Source organism: Lepeophtheirus salmonis, chromosome 13, assembly GCF_016086655.4.
Source record: "Lepeophtheirus salmonis chromosome 13, UVic_Lsal_1.4, whole genome shotgun sequence".
In the NCBI taxonomy this organism is placed as follows: Eukaryota; Metazoa; Arthropoda; class Copepoda; order Siphonostomatoida; family Caligidae; genus Lepeophtheirus; species Lepeophtheirus salmonis.
This window is the reverse complement of record NC_052143.2, coordinates 17302135-17318623: the sequence shown is the minus strand read 5'-3', so window position 1 is coordinate 17318623 and position 16489 is coordinate 17302135. Positions and strand designations below refer to the sequence as shown.

The following is a 16489-nucleotide window of genomic DNA, read 5'->3' as shown; positions in this document are numbered from 1 at the left end:
AAGCAGCAGACGTTGAAAAGGGAGTTCCTTGGCACGTTGGTCATGCTCTCTTTGATGCAGTCATTCATAGAGTACTGGATGGTATAAAATATTTGATATATATATATTCAACGTAGCCCCAGATACGATATCTATCAGATTAAGATCCGTATTGCTGATGGGCCATATTTCTTTCCCAATGAAGTCAAAAAAGTGATCAATCAGGAGCCACAGCTTCCTGTCTGAGACATTAAAATGGGTTGAGTCTTGTTGTACAGTCTGGATTGAGACTTCCTATTTTGAAATCTGTATGTTGTTTTGAAAAAAGGTCATTGTCACATCGCAAAAGCGTTCATTTTCTTTAAATTAAATCTTTTGCTTTTTTTTTTCTTTCTTTTTATATAATTTACACATATCAGTCAAAAAAATAAAAGTTTATAATCCGATACAGAAATTATTCAATGTCCAAATAATAATTACAAAAATACAATCAAGTCAGTTTTAAAATTTAAAATATTATATGTTTAATTAAAATAATGAAGGAGGAAAAGAAAAATTGACATGCATTTTGTGTTACTGAGTACGTCATATTTAATCAATGAACGTATTAGCAAGCTCAGACTGTCTATGATTTAAAAATCTTTTCACCAATATATTATAATTTTTGTATCCATTAATATATATATTTTTTAATATATGATAATATATCAATACATGACATTTAATTACAGTTATAAAATATCCCTTTATTTACAAATGTAACTAAACTTCTGAAACTTTGGAGCTCCTTGTGTCTGAGTGAGAGTATGCAACTGATACTTCATCCCTCTCCTCTTCCTCATTCTGTATATCCCCTTCATCATCTTCGAGTCCATTTATGGAGTAGCGTCGATTCATGACTTTAGAATTTACTTGGTGATAGTATTGATCCGATGAATTGGAAAGAGAGTCTTTTTCGTCATGGATTTGAATCTGTGTGACAACCTCTCCCTCAAGAGGATAATTCTGAATGGGGGAAGTGTAATTTGGTAGGATATCCATGAGGGGTGGGGGTGACAAGGAGGACTTGTCAGACTTCTCTGTTGAGGCTGGAGTATATCTAAGAGTCGGAGGTGTCTTACTGTTTAAATAAAAGTAGGGATGAAGTGAGACGGATCGATTGGAGTTGTAGTGACAACTCATTGGACTTAGTTTAGTGGGTTGAGCGCTGAAGTAAGACTCTCTACGATGTAGAAAAAAACTTTCCCTTCGACTAGCTGAAAAGTCTGAAAGACAGCTCCGCCTTCGATCATGCATGTTCCGTAGTTGAACTGCGGATTGACTCGTCCATAGATCTAGTACGCTCTTTCTCCGATCCATTTGGCTGCTTGACATTGAGTTACGGGGTGACGTTGAGGGTATTTCGAGCGTTATGGGTCCGGGAAATATACTTTTTCTTCTTTGGGGTATAGTAGTGCCATCCATGGATGCTCTTGGATTGGAGGACATTCGACGAGAGCCATCTCCAGCTGTGTCATCTGAAAGTGGTTCAGCATTGCTTTCAGGTCGGATATATGGATGGTATGGTTCCATTAGACGGATTTTCCCCCAGCGGTTTATGAAAAGAGCTATGGCGGCGATCCATAGTATTAAAACAATGCTTACAATTCCTATTTCTTCTCCACTAACGCTCAATGTGTGGGAAGGTCGATGAAATATCTCTGACGTCGAAATAGGGGAAATTGGCTCTGAAAAGGAATAACAATAAACATTAATTAGTCATATAAATGAATAAATGAGAATAATAAAATTGAGACATTATTAAAATTATGATAATTCACATTTAATATATCTTTTTGGTTGTTGTTGTTTTTTTTTCAAAAAGTAATCATTGGTTTTTTAATCTTATACTTATACAAATATGATATAAACAAGCGGAAATGGTATCTCAAAAATTAGTCTTGATTACATGCATTTATTGGTATTTTTCAACTTTATATCTCCCATTCTAAGTATAAATTATTCTATTTAATCCTTTGGTGGGGACTACAAATTATTCCGATAATTGTTTTGAAAGGTAATATCTAAGCCCAATAAGCCTCATATATGAATTTAATTCTCTTAACTGATGTTTTGTAACCATTGTTGGGTGACATATTAAACAACATTAATACATTTAAACTGTCAGTAGGCTTCTTGGATCATATAAATATAGGAAAACAGTTGTTACAAAAAATAAATTTTTTTCCGAATACCTTTGAGTTTGTACAACTCCTAGATTGTAAATAATGAAGGTCAATACTCTTACAGCCCCCCCCCTAATCTAGGTTCAAACAAAACTTAATGTCCTAGTCCCGTATCACGAAAATAAATGCATACGAATAACATTTGACTCATGATGAGTTTCACAACTTTATCATCGACCTATTTAAGGTTTGAGTTTCGTAATATAACTTTCTTCAACGCGGAGAACCCGAATTTCTCTAAATTTGTGAAGAAATGTGCCAATAGAACCGTTCCTATTAGAAGGACTCTACTTAGATAAATGGAGATTGTCATCAAGAATGTAATCTCAAAAACGCTAAAGCAAATTTAAAATAATACATGAGACTAAAGAAAAGCAGGAACGATCAATGACAGCAACATTGATGGTTTCTTTAGATGTCCATTTCTTGGATTATCCTTATCTAATCAATATGATCGACATAAAAGTTGCTTATTTTGCAAATTTTGTCGTTCAGAGTATTCAACAAACTCTTGGTTTGGGCTTTGATGAAAATATGTTTAAACTTTTTATCACGGATGGAGTGTCCTACTGTAATAAATTGGGCAAAATTCTGAAAAAAGGAAATATCTCAAATTGAACAATAAAAATATTGTTTGTGTAACTCATTGTCTCCAAACAATATTTTTTATTTTTCAATTTGGGGTAGCCTATTTTGAGATTTTCGCTCAAATACACAAAAAAAGTAATATCCACGGACAAATAAGCTCATTATAGAAATTTAAAAAAATATTTTTAGATACCGATCAAAGAAAACGGAACTTTACCGCTTCATACTAAATTTCCTTACCTCCAGTACCTTTCTTCACACAATAAGGAAGTTGCTTGAAATTAGTTGAATACTATTTCAATAACTTCAAAGTATTCAGGAATATTTCAATACTTAATGAAAAAACATCATCGGTTGTTAAAGTTTAGGAGATTACAAATGATGAGTATATTTATAAAGAATTGTCAATAATTACTTAAAACCTCAACTGAATTACCGAAGCCATTAACGCATTCAAAATGATGAATTTAACTACTTTCATTAAGATAATGGTAATGTACAATAAATTAAAAATTATAACTATCTCGAATTTAGAACAAAACATTCGCCCATTTGTTATTGATAGAGAAGGGATTTTTTTTTATTTTTTGTTCTTTCTAGGACTAAGAGTAGTGTTGCATTAGTCCTTATTTAGTACTAAAGACTACAGTTCTATCCAGTTCAGTCTTGTTCTGTCCCAGTTTAGTTCTAAAACGGTCAAAGTTCCGGCTTTGATGAACTCACTCACTTTGTTCCTTCTTTTTTTTTTATCAGTTCTTGTAAGAGAACCCCCACATATCTTTGATAACGCGCTAGAAGGTCCAGGAACGGGGATGGGAAGTTAATTTTGATCTATTTTATAGTCCGGACTAGACATTCCTGTATATGGCCAACACTTTTTTTCGATAGAGGCCCATAAAATTGGCTGTTTTTTACCAATTGGGACAAGAGCTTCTACGAAAAGGGAATTATGAAAATGGATTCTCTTAAGCAGCACGTTAGAAAACAGATCGGGGTATACTTGGTTTAAATTTTTATAAAGCATTGAAATAAAGCGAAAAAAACGAAATTACTTTTTTAAGAAAAGAAGAGAAAAACATCTGGAAAATGTTTTTAGACAATATATATAAAACATAATTTAAAAACAAAAAACTTATTTTTATTGTAATTCACGAAGTAAAACAAAAGTTTGTTGATCTTTCTATGTCTTTTTGGGTGATATTGTTGACATACGGTCGTGTTTTTTTACAGTTTAAAGAAAAATGCTATTAAAGAAATCAAAAATCCTTTTTCTTTTAAGAATGACATTTAATTAAAAGCAGTATAATTTTCAGAATATATTTATATATATCATATTTTATAGGTATATATTTATGAGTCTGTTTTTGGTGTTATCACAAATGGAATCCAAATTGGGCAAACAGAGTAGTTCATAATTTAGGAAGTAGATGTATAAAATAACAAAGCATGCTCCTAAAATATTTTTCTGGGCCTTCAAAGTAATTAACAGAGCCTTTTTTTTGACAGAAAATAAGAAAAAAAAAATAATTTTCTTTCCATCTGGCTCTTCTCCTTCTGGGTTTTTGTTCTCTATTCAGGCCTGAAACGTGGGCACTCTCTACTAGTATATGGTATTATAAGTAAAGATTTTTTTATTTTAAAGGTTAGAACCTATAGATGAATATAACATTTGTAAATCATAAGCATATTTAAGCGTGCAGGTTTTGTTTTATGTTTATGGCAAAATTGAAAAAGTGTCTTCTAAATCTGCCTTCATTAGAATTTCATTATTGAGTCGAGAAAATTTAAGTATAAAGTGAAACCACGAGTGAATGCGCTTATGAAATATGGAGAATAACTCCGAGGAGTTATAATTCTAAGTCCTTGTTGAACTCAAATTAGAGGTAAGGATCGAAAACAGAGTAAAACCTTCCTTGATACGGATTTGGACTTGTGTTGTGTCTGACAGATAACTTAATGAAACGTAATATCAGCTAAGTTGCTCAAATTTTAAACATTAACATTTTAAAAATTGTTAAAATCACAATAGTCTTTTTCATTTTCTTTTTTTTTTTTCATAACAAAAATACTTACAATTTACAAAAATTTTCCTTAAGCCGAAAACTTAAAAAATATATTTTTTTTTAAACAAGACTGCTGCTAACTTTGTAAATATGTAGATAAAATTGCAAAGTTTACATATATGACCTTTCCTATATTCAATGGATACATTTTATTAAAAAATCAAAAATAAGTATTTATTAGTAGGTTTTCAGTGACAAGATATCACTAGCTCAAGAAATATAGATGTTCAACCATGAGAATATATTTCAATTAATAGATTGATGGGGAACCGTCTCAAAGCACTTTTATACTCAATTTTTTTTCTTTCCAATTGTATCCGGTTTAGTAATATTAGGAAGAAGATTTTTTTTTGTAACAGAAGTCAATCTTTGTAAATGAATAAATCTTTTTTTGGACTTTTTACCTTATTCAATGAATAAGGAGGAAAATTTTGAACATTACATCAGCCAACACAAAAGTATTCCTTAATCTAATTGCGAGTATTCAGTATATTAAACATTTCCTGGCTAGAAAAAATTAAAACATTTTGTTTTTGCAAAATCTCCTTTTTCTGACTGTATCGTATAAAATATTGACTAAATAAAATTTTCTCCCATACCAATAGGATGCAGATGTTTCATCCCTTGCCCGATATATCAGTTTTCAGATTTCCATACGCTAGATCAGCACACCTCTAATCAATACATAATCACCTCAATATAAATTATTTAAGAGTAAAATAAAATATTTTGAAAAATCAAATCGTGATTAGTGTTGTTCAGTACATCGATAGTGTCGTTATGCATAGGTACTGACATAGTTAAAAAGTGTTTTACTATACCATATGTCCACAAATTTGCGGTATACTTTTGAAAATTCATTTAGTTCGTAACAGATAAAATAAGTCGGAAAAGTTTATAAGAAAGTCAACTATGACTTAGCTTCGTCTAAAAACCACTTTGGTGAATTTGGCTAGAGATAATGGATGTCTCCCCGCAGGTTTCTGGTCTCCCGTGCCACTGTCTACAAGCCCATGGAGAGCTATAGTGACACTAGAGGTTATGGTAAATATACTGCAAGAACAGGACTACCCAAATCTATTCGTTCTGGGGCCCTATGGATTCTGGTTAACGGAGTTATTGCCACTGTGAAGCCCAAATCTGAATCCTGTTTACTATTATGTATTGAGGTTAATAGGGCAGAAGGTCTGTGCTATCCAAAAACCAAATATGGAGTCTCTAAAAACGGCTCTTGAGCTTCACTAGAACAACATATATATCGACAGACTGAAGTCCACCTGTAAGTCCATCTGTCCCCCTGTAGAGGACTGGATTAGTAATAGTGATGGAATCTTTGGAAAAGAAAAGATCTTATATATGTTTTATTATCTTCTCTAAATATTGTTGTTGTAGCACATAATAGATCTTGACAAATTTTTCCTAAAAAAGTGTACCACATATTTGGTGACCCACGTATAAGTATTGGAATTGGTACTTTTATCATAACTGTCATAATAAAAATCATCAAATTTCTGAACTAGACTTCACTCAATAAAAATCTTATTAAAGTTTAATACTTTAATAAATAAAAGTATTGAAATACCTATGCAGATTTTTCGTTGAGGGAAATTTGTTATACCAAAGTTAAATACAGCGTTAAGGTGTCAGAATTACGGTGTAAGGCTTTTAATTCCTATTAGTGAGGACAATCTCACTTATAAGAAAGATAAAAAATCCATATTAGTCCGATATGGGCTTCATCTTCTGAAGGATTAAGATACTTTTTTAGTTTTCCTACCCTATGACATTGAACTCCAGAGTCTTTATTAGTACGATGTATAAAAATCAGGTAATAGGTTCAGTTTTTAATAAACATAAAACCATTTTTTTAGTTCGTTTTCCATAATTTTAAATTTGCAAAAATTATTTGAACAATATTACTATGCAAGCAAATGAAGATCTTGGAGGCTGAACCCCTCAATTATTAATGTTATTTAAGGCTTAGAACACGAAAATGACCCTTAAAAGTTTGGCCTTTAATGTGTTATAAAAAAATCAAGTTTGTAGGCTATAACTAAGATTCACTGCCATATTTCCAAATGAAAGAACTACATAAATGAAATCAAAGTAAATAATAAACTGATACAAACATTCAGCATTTGAAAAATGAATTATTTATTACTTCTTAATTACAATTAATAAAAGAGGTATATAACCGATAAAAAATAGAGTAAATTGAAAAACCTTACTTAGAAACGAATATCTTTTTTATTTTTTCATTAAGTGAAAATAAATCCTAGCAGAAGTTATAAAGTAGACCTTACATTGTCAATTTTTTAAATTACTTTAAAAAAGGTTTGATTTAGATTGAATTTCGGTCAATTTGGTTTTAAATAATTTTTTTTCATGTCAAAATATGGCAAATATGGAAATGAATCCTTTTACCTTTAAAACATGACTAATTTTTATAGGCTTGAAAAGCAAAAACTGAAAAGGTTGAAAGTTTTAATAGTCATTTTCGTGTTCTACGGTTTTAATTAAAATAATAAATTTTGTTTTCAGCCAGCGTTCAAAAATGCTGTTTCATGGTGTAATTACACTAAATATAACAGTGTTAAAATTGATGGTTCCAGATCAGTTTTCATTTTCTGCAATTTTTTCAAGTTATTGGTCCCCATCTATTCTGAAATACCCATTATTTTAACACATTCTCAAAATTGGGAAAAAATAATTTTTTTTTATCCACTAATCATCCAAAACAAATAATTCAAATATTTGTGTAAAATTATTCATTTAAATTTAATTTAAAGAGAAACATAAAAGAAAGAATCACCTGATATTAAAGTACAAGTACCAAAGTTTAATGTTTAGACAATTGGAAGGGGGGACGGGGGAAGGCCTCGCCAATTGAATATTATAGAAGCTTTGTAAAACAAAATTTTAAATGTTAACTATCGTTACCTATAGAAAAAAAAAGAACTTTTCTGATTTTTTAAACTTGTTTGATTGTCTTTTGAAAAATAAAATTATAATGCTGCACCCTGTATAACACCCAAAAGTTGGAAATATGGGAATTCAATGCTAAAATACGTTATTGGGATTGTCAAAAGGATTTAAAATATAGCTTTAACATTCTCAAAAGTGAAAAAAAAATAAGATAAGAAATAAATCATTTACATTATATGATTAAACAGATTTTGATGAAGGAGTTATTGATTTACTATTCTTATATATGTATTGTATGACTATAAATCAAATGACAATCTTATCTCTTCTATCCATTGATTAAAACTTGAAATAAAATTGCTGGTATAAAACATGTTATTATTATAAATAAGTAGTTCACCTTCTTTAAAAAAAGTCACAAAAAAATTCTTATCTAGTCCAAGTTGAGATATGATGATTATTTTGAAATGATAACAAAATAAATTTATATTAACACCGTTGAAGAAAACTGAAAATATATATAGTTTTTAATATTTTATGAAGCCTCCGTTAGCAAATTGGGATATTATCCAGACCAAGATTTATAAAAATGCTAATTGTACCTTTTTATCTATATTTTATCGCCAATACTTTTTCTATATGTTCTTGAAAAATTAACTCCGAATATATGTATTTCTTTATTTATCTGTATCCTCCCATGTTTAGAATATATTCGTATATTTAGTCATTTTAATCGAGGTTTAGTTAATTTAATTAAGTGATCTTCTTAAAAGTTGTTCCTTTTTTTTCTTTTATAGTTCTTGGAGTCTTCTATGTATCAATGTTAGGAGTGAGGCAATAGACATAAAGTATATATAGGGTGCATCGTTTGAGCAAAACCAAGGGTTACTTTGGAAGCCGAAAGTTAGTTAACCAAAAAATACAGTTATTTTTACATCAATCACTCAGGATCTTGAATGGAATTTAGGAGTACAAAATAGATAGAATATTTTAAAAAATGACACTATATTAAAATGACCTAATTATAATGATCAGTAACTGTTGATCATGAGTTAAATCATCCCCAATTAAATACATCTTACTTTTGAGGTTTATTTTTTACCTAATTCAATAACTGTGTTATAAATATGGCATTAGCTAACAGAGGGTTAAGGAATTTTTTTTTACATGGTAGGCTTAATTTATAAATGCCCCAAGTATTTGGCTTGAATTTCACATAAAGGATGCTTGAGTTGATGATATTTCAGCTCAACTCTAATGGTGAGTAAAATTTCAATTTTGAAAAAAAAAAGAGGCGACTTCATATTTTATGAAGTCGTTTTGATTTTTATCCCTAAGTTTGATCAAATGTGATGTATTTAGTAATGCTGTCCCTATTGTGAGTTTTTAAACAATCATTATTTTTAGTGAGGGGCTTCTAATCTATGCATAAACATAATAGAATAGAATAGTAAAATAAATGACGAAAGTATTTCATTGAATATAAATTAGTAAATAGGGAGTGGGCATGTGTAGTTATTTAATTTTGTATCTTTTCTTTTTTTTGATCGAATTGAGTTGATGATTTACGCCTCAACTCGGTTAGTCTACAGTAAATACAGCACTACTTTTGAGTAATGAAAAGTATTATCAATATTCGTTCATTTGTTTTAAATCGAATAGTATCATTATGATGTAAAGCAGAAAAAAAATTGTTTGGATACAAAAATGTTGATCCAAATTCGTCTTGGCACGTGAAATAATTTATTCTCTCGTTTTCTTGGTAAATGCTTTAAATCAAAAGATCATTAATATGAGTAGACATACTCGTATCATAAATAAATTCTATCGTATCTTAATTAATTTTTTTTCTAAAGATCATCAAATAGTTTACGCGAACAACAGGATGTACGAATTTACATTCATGCACTCCATGTAGTTGGGCGTGATATATAATATACTTAATGATATTAATTAATATGAATAATACCTGAAAGAAAGAAAAAAAATATTACAGGTGAATAAAAATTCTGAAATATTTTATAGGGAATGTGTGTTCAATCAAGTACATCCTTATATTTTGAATCATAGCTCGTATATACAATAATAGAAGAAAAAAACCTATTTATTATTCATGTACAAATTCATACAAATATCTTACAAAAATATATAATCGTTTATAAAGGTATTATATAGTTATAAAAGGATTATAAAGCTACATAAATTTAAGTTGTTTCTTTATTTAAGTCGCTAGGAAAACATATTTTACCCTCAATGAGGTTACCCTCATCCCATCTTTCATCCTCTGTAGGAAGTGGCTCAAATAAATTTTGATCCAAAGATCCAAAACCATATTTTAAAAAACATCGAGGAACTCTTAAGTCCTTTATTATAACTTGAATCCCATCGAGCATCTTTTTTCGTATCCTATCTTCAACAAATGTCAAATAAAAGAGAGACTGTCCAAAAACGTCCGTCCTAAAGGACCGTATGTGAGCCTTAGATATGTCCTCAAACGCAGATAGTACAGAATCCACTGTTGGAAGTACAACACCGGGAGCTTGGAGTAGCTGGAAATGCTCATAGTCGACTTGCGACATGATGTTGTGGAATTTAGATTTGGGTACAAGTTGCTGAGTAAAGTTAATTCCCACATACCAACTTAACTCACGGTACACAGGATTTTTTTTTTTTTTTTTTTAGATCACGAATCTTGACCATGTACACGCCATGCTTGTTAAGGGATGCTGAAACGATGACGTCCCCATAGGTAGCACAGACAGCATTGAACCATTTGAAAAAGTCGTCAACATCCGTCTCTTTTGGCACGAAGGGAATATTGCTGTTCATTGCAAATAAGGCATAGTTGCAATCCGGTAGGTCAGGCTCTTTACATGAGCTCATCTTTGAGTAGAAACGTTGCACGGACATTAGTGAGGGGGTTTGGCTCACAAACTCACTTTGTCTCATATCAGTTAATTCTATACAATCTTGCATGTTGTTGTTACTTTTTTGTTTTTTATCGTTGAGTTAAACTACAGTGCTGTTCACGAAGAGAGAACATCAGATACATTAATAAGTTATTTCTGCTTTGACAAGAGGACGTACCTTGATTGCAAGAGTTCTATATATTATACATATATATTGAAAGCTTGTAGAATAATTTTTTTTATTAGGCAGGCCATATAAAAACAGGTAGTATAATTATATAAGAGGTCTCTCTCGCTCTTTATCCTACAATAATGCCACGTATGTACGAGTTTATTTGTGCCTGCTTTATTATAGAAACACATACATTTACTCTCCATACACACTTCCCTTGTAACAAACACGTATTTGTTTGGACCAAATATATTTTTTTTTCCATAATATATAACTTGTTAATTATGAAGAAGGACTATTTTTCTATTTAAACTGACTACTTCACGGGTTGTGTTGGAACGGTCTAAAAAAACTCAAAAGACTGCTGTCCCATGAGCATAATTGTAAATAAGTCTTTTAGCTGGGCCGTTGATTTGTAGTTGGTAGTATTAAGAACGAATTTTATTTTATTATTATGTCTTTTGCTAAATAGATTCAAATATATTCAAAACCTGTTTGAACGTTCGTGTGTATTTATAAAAGAAGGAGCGTAAACCTGAGGATTTGTTGCTGAGTTATAATTGTAAGCCCTTGTTGGACTCAGAGTAGAATTGGAGATCGACATCGGAGTAATACTAGCAAATATCATTGCTTATATCCTTTTTTCCTTCCTCTCTTGTCACAGCTGATTGTAGCTGATATATTGAAACGTCATTACCAAAACATCTTCAAATTGATAGGGTTACCATGTTGATTTTTGGTTTCTTTTTTTAACATGCCCATTAGGCTGGGTGGTACTTTCTATTTTTTCGAAAATAAAAAACTGGTAATGTTTTTTACTATATTTTTTCACGTAGATTTCAAAAATGTAATTTTTTAAAATATATATTCACCTTAAGCTATATCAATTTCAATTTGAAAATTGGAGAGAATGCAGTTTTTTTCTATATTTTTCGATGCTGGTTTGTTTTCTGTAATTTAAACATTCATATTAAAGGAATACATATGTATTGCCATTGATGTGAAGAGTTCAAATATGAATAAATTTTAATCGAAAATTAACATTCAGTTAAGTAAGTGTACGATTTGATGATGCTATACTTAGTGTAAATATAAAAGTAATAATTAAGCCCTTTCGGTGGTTTAAGTTTACTTTTAAATATTTTGTAAATCCATAGCCAAAATCTATTTCTACATAATTAACATTGACTTTATATTAGTTAACACACATAATAACACAGATATGAATCAATCTAATAAAAGGTAAACGTAAATCATTCTTCTTAACTTCTACTTAACAATTTTCAAGTTGAAGAACTACATCCAAAAACCAATGAAAGTGTAAAAATGGCCATGACACTCACAAAGTTGTGAGAAGGATTTTATAATGGTCCCAGCAGCTTCTTCACAGTATTTCTCACCAGAAAAAAGAGATGGAACAAATAGGAATCAGGAGGCCAGCAGGAGAGAGGTGTCAAAGAATGACTCTAAGCAAGACCGCCAGAGCCTTCTAAAATAAATAAATTATAAGAAAGATATATTAAAAGAAAAACTTGACGCTATTTAATTGATTCAAATGTAATTTGAATATTTTCATCATTTAATGAAACAAAATTTATGTTAATAACTTATTCTGGATTCTGATATTTATTTTCTCTTATTATACCACTAGAATCAAACTAATAAAATACAGCATCAACAGATATGCATCATAAGCTTAATAAATTAAAGTATATGTTTCTAAATATTCTCCAAACAAAACCGTATTGAAATTACTGCTTATTTATCTAATTTAAAGTGAACAAATAACTAGGTTCGAATCACTTCATGATTAAAATTTATTGATATTTGAACTCTTCACATCAAGAACAATACATACATTTACTTTCCCTTAATATGAATATCTATAAGTTATCCAAAAAAGCCAGTACTGCAAACTATAGAAAAAAAAAACCGCATTTTCTCTAATTTTCAAAATTAAATTGATGTAGCTTAAGGTTATCCTGTCTTTTTGAAATATATGTGAAAATATACCTAAAAAAAATACTACCATTTTTTGATTTTCGAAAAAATAGAAAGTACGACCACCTTAATGCCTGTTCCACACTGGATTTTCAACCTTGCTTATACGTCTGGTCATTAAAAAATTGTCAGTCCTTAGATTGGTCTTCCTCGGGTCTTTTATATAAACTACAACATCTGGATTGACGTTATTACTAAATATGTTTTTTTCAACTGTTCAACAAAACCTCTTTCATAGGATACGATAGCTATATTTTAAAGTCAGAAGTGTGGCTAAAACATGTTAAATTTGTATAAAGGGTTGTTTAAATGTTTTAAATCTAACTATTAATGCAATAATTAATTTATAAATAAAAATATCTGAATTTAAATTTAATAAAAGTCTATAAGTTCATTATAGAAATAATTTTTATTAGTTACTAATTCTATATATCTGCTATAATTCGAAATTATTGATGATAATCAACGTAAAAATGAGTTGCATGGTGTACAGATTAAATAAAGCTTCGATTGCATTTAGTAGAGTATCCAAATTTTGATAGGACTAGACTATCACCTTCGACTCAAGATAAAATAATCTCAGGAATTGGCATCTGGACTTGAAGGTGGCCACATTGATTTGAACCAAAACGGAATGGGTTCTTCCAACGATTCTTCGGTTCGGCATCCGGTGCGTATGGGAGCCCCATCTTGTTGGAAAACAAGAAAGGGGTTACTTTCAAACTTTTTAGCACTACAAGTTCTAAAATCCTTGCGATGTAATGACACTTGTTCATACGGATACCTTAGGGCAAAACAAAAATAATGGAAGTTCAATTCCGGAACTCGAAACTCGGACCCGAACAATTAGAGATCGGATGTTTGAAAGAAGAGGTATCGTTATACTGTCCAAGGAAAAAACATTGGACCTCGACCAAATCCGATCATTTTGTATTTTGAATTTTTGGTTCAAATTCTGATTTCAAGCATTCCTAGGGCGACCGAATCTCTGCCTATCATTGACACTTACGGTCTCATGGACCTTCTTAATTGTATACTTAATCAAACATAAGCTTATTCTTCCGGATAGAAGTCGATAAATATGAATTGGCGTTTTTCGTGTTAAGAAAAACTTTGAATGAATTCCGTAAGAGGTACATGACGGCTGAGGGAGTGATATTTCCTTGACCTTATGGATTCGTTTTGATAATGATTGAATCTCTGTTCAATATCAGCCAATCATATTCACGATGGATTTATGTTGCGCCAAAATAATTTGAATTTAACATGAGAGGTTTAAAACTTTTGGACAACTGTGTATATATTGATAATCTATCATTGATAATTTTTTTCTATTTTATATTATTAAATCCTAGCTAGGAGTAAAGAATATTTATAAAATTAGCTAGGAACAAAAGATTGAATTGATGTATCGGTCCTTCGAACCGTTGATTGGTAATAAAAGTCGTACCAATAAAAAAAAAGACTGGTAGAGACTGATTAGGGAATCAGTCCTTGTACCGATCCTACACTATTCACGGAAAACCTTGGTTTTAAAAATAATATGTATAAAATTGTGATTAGATGCTACGGCTAGTTTTGGTTTCCTACTCTATATAATCTCTAAATAGGTTCAGTTAAACAAACATTATAACACAGGTATCCTGTTTTAAACTTTGGTAAGTATAAGTAAAACCAGTTTGAAGTGAATGAGGAATTAACAAAATTTATTTTACAACTCAATCTCTCCTACTTCATCTAGCAATTAGCTATTGAATTTACAAAGGAGTTAGTAAACAGGATATTAACAGAATGTGTCGTTCCAAACAGAAAACATAAATAAATCTCCATCAAATTTAGGAAGTTCTAACTTCAAAATATCAAGTTGACTACTCAGTTTCACTTTTGCATCATCATAATTCAAAGACTGTACTTGGAAATTATTATTATTTTCAATAGCCATGTTACATGCTTCATTAACTTCACTAAATTTACTTTGAATACTTTTTTGTTGCTCAAATAAATATAAGTAACCATTTTTATCTACAGACGAATAAACTGAAGCATGTATATATAATCATATTGTAAAATTCTTATAAAATACATTTTCACAATCTTTTAAACTTAAATATTAGTTAATTTTAACATATATTTCATCGTAAAAATACCCAATGGACGTTTCACAACTATGTTTGAACCATTTTTGAGTTTTCTATAGATATTTAAGGCCTAACTTTTGGTGACATTTTACAAATTTAGATAAAATAATATCCCAATGATATCCAACAGGAAGTATTTTATGTAAGGAGCCAATGCTCTCTTTCCAATTTGTGGATACACGAACCTCTTTTTCATAGTTGAAACACACGTGTATTCTTGATAAGATTTTTATTAACAATACTAATAAGAAGAGAAATAACAACAACTAAAAATGTAAAAAATGTATCATAATTAAAAATAAAACAAGGAACGCCGAACACTCAAGAATAAATAAAATAAACTAACACGACCCCCCTTGAAGGTTCCTATACACTATCTCTAACAAGTAAAAATTATTAAACTTGAGGAACATGAGAATACGATGTGAATCCTATAAATAATTTTTTTTGGCTTAGTTAATATTTTAAATATATCCCTCAGATTTAAAATAAAAATTTATTTTCTAATTTCGAATTCAATACTGATTGGACCATCAAATTTATTTGTTTATAATGTTTTTACATATACCCAAAATGTATCTTGACAATATCAGGCATTTTTCATTTTTAGTTTGATGTTGACAGATAAAAAAGTTAGACGTCATTTGGTGTTATTTGTGATTTTCTATTATTGAAAAAGATTTCTAGAAAAATCCGTTCTCTAAAAACTTTTAAAGATTCTTTATTAATATAAGATATTCAATTCTATAAAATACTAAATTTTGAATAATAAACAATCTTGAAAAATTTTTACAATTTCTTCTCGTAAAGTCATCTTTTTTTCCATTTTTTTCAAAAAATAGAAAATTATGAATCACTTCAATATAAGTATATATGTTATATTTGTCAAAAACAAACTAACAATGCAAAAGTTGTGATTTATGTAGCAATTTAGTAAAACAATAAATTTGAGAATCAAATATATTTATCCCAACTTTTTTTAAAAGTAAATTCTTTGATTCATCCCATAAAATTTAAAAAAATATTTAAACTTATATTTTTTTCTTTTTTTTTTTAATTATTCCTAAGAGTTTTGCAATAATCTTAGCCTTAAATAGATTATGTGGGAGACATTGTAGAATTATAAATATGCCATAAATAACTAGGATTATTTTTTCGATTTATTATCTCAATTTATTATATTTTTAAACCTCCATTAAAGAACTGGGATGTAATGTACCCCGATATTTATAAAAATGTTTTTTATTCCATTATCTACATTTTATTGCCAATACTTTTCAGTATGCTCTTGAGACATTAAATCATATGGAATTCATTATTTATTTTGATAATCGTTTATATATAGCCATTTTTAACCAAGGTATAATGAATCTAATTAACTATTTTACTTAAAAATCAATATTTTGTTTTTACTTTTGATTTCCTGCATTCTTCTTTTTTATTTTTTTAATATGACGACTGAAGCTTACTACAACAGTGGCGATTATTT

General features: G+C 29.7%; 1 protein-coding gene across 1 annotated transcript in view; it reads right to left on the bottom strand.

Annotated features, from left to right (window-relative positions):
* Window positions 1-334: 334 nt before the first annotated feature.
* Window positions 335-16489, bottom strand: part of LOC121128192 (uncharacterized) — a 40462-nt gene continuing 24307 nt past the window's right edge. Inside the window, exon 2 of the mRNA XM_040723767.2 lies at window positions 335-1706. Within this exon, the coding sequence (XP_040579701.1) occupies window positions 742-1706 (965 nt within the window). The 3' untranslated portion in view covers window positions 335-741. The remainder of the gene's footprint in view (window positions 1707-16489) is intronic.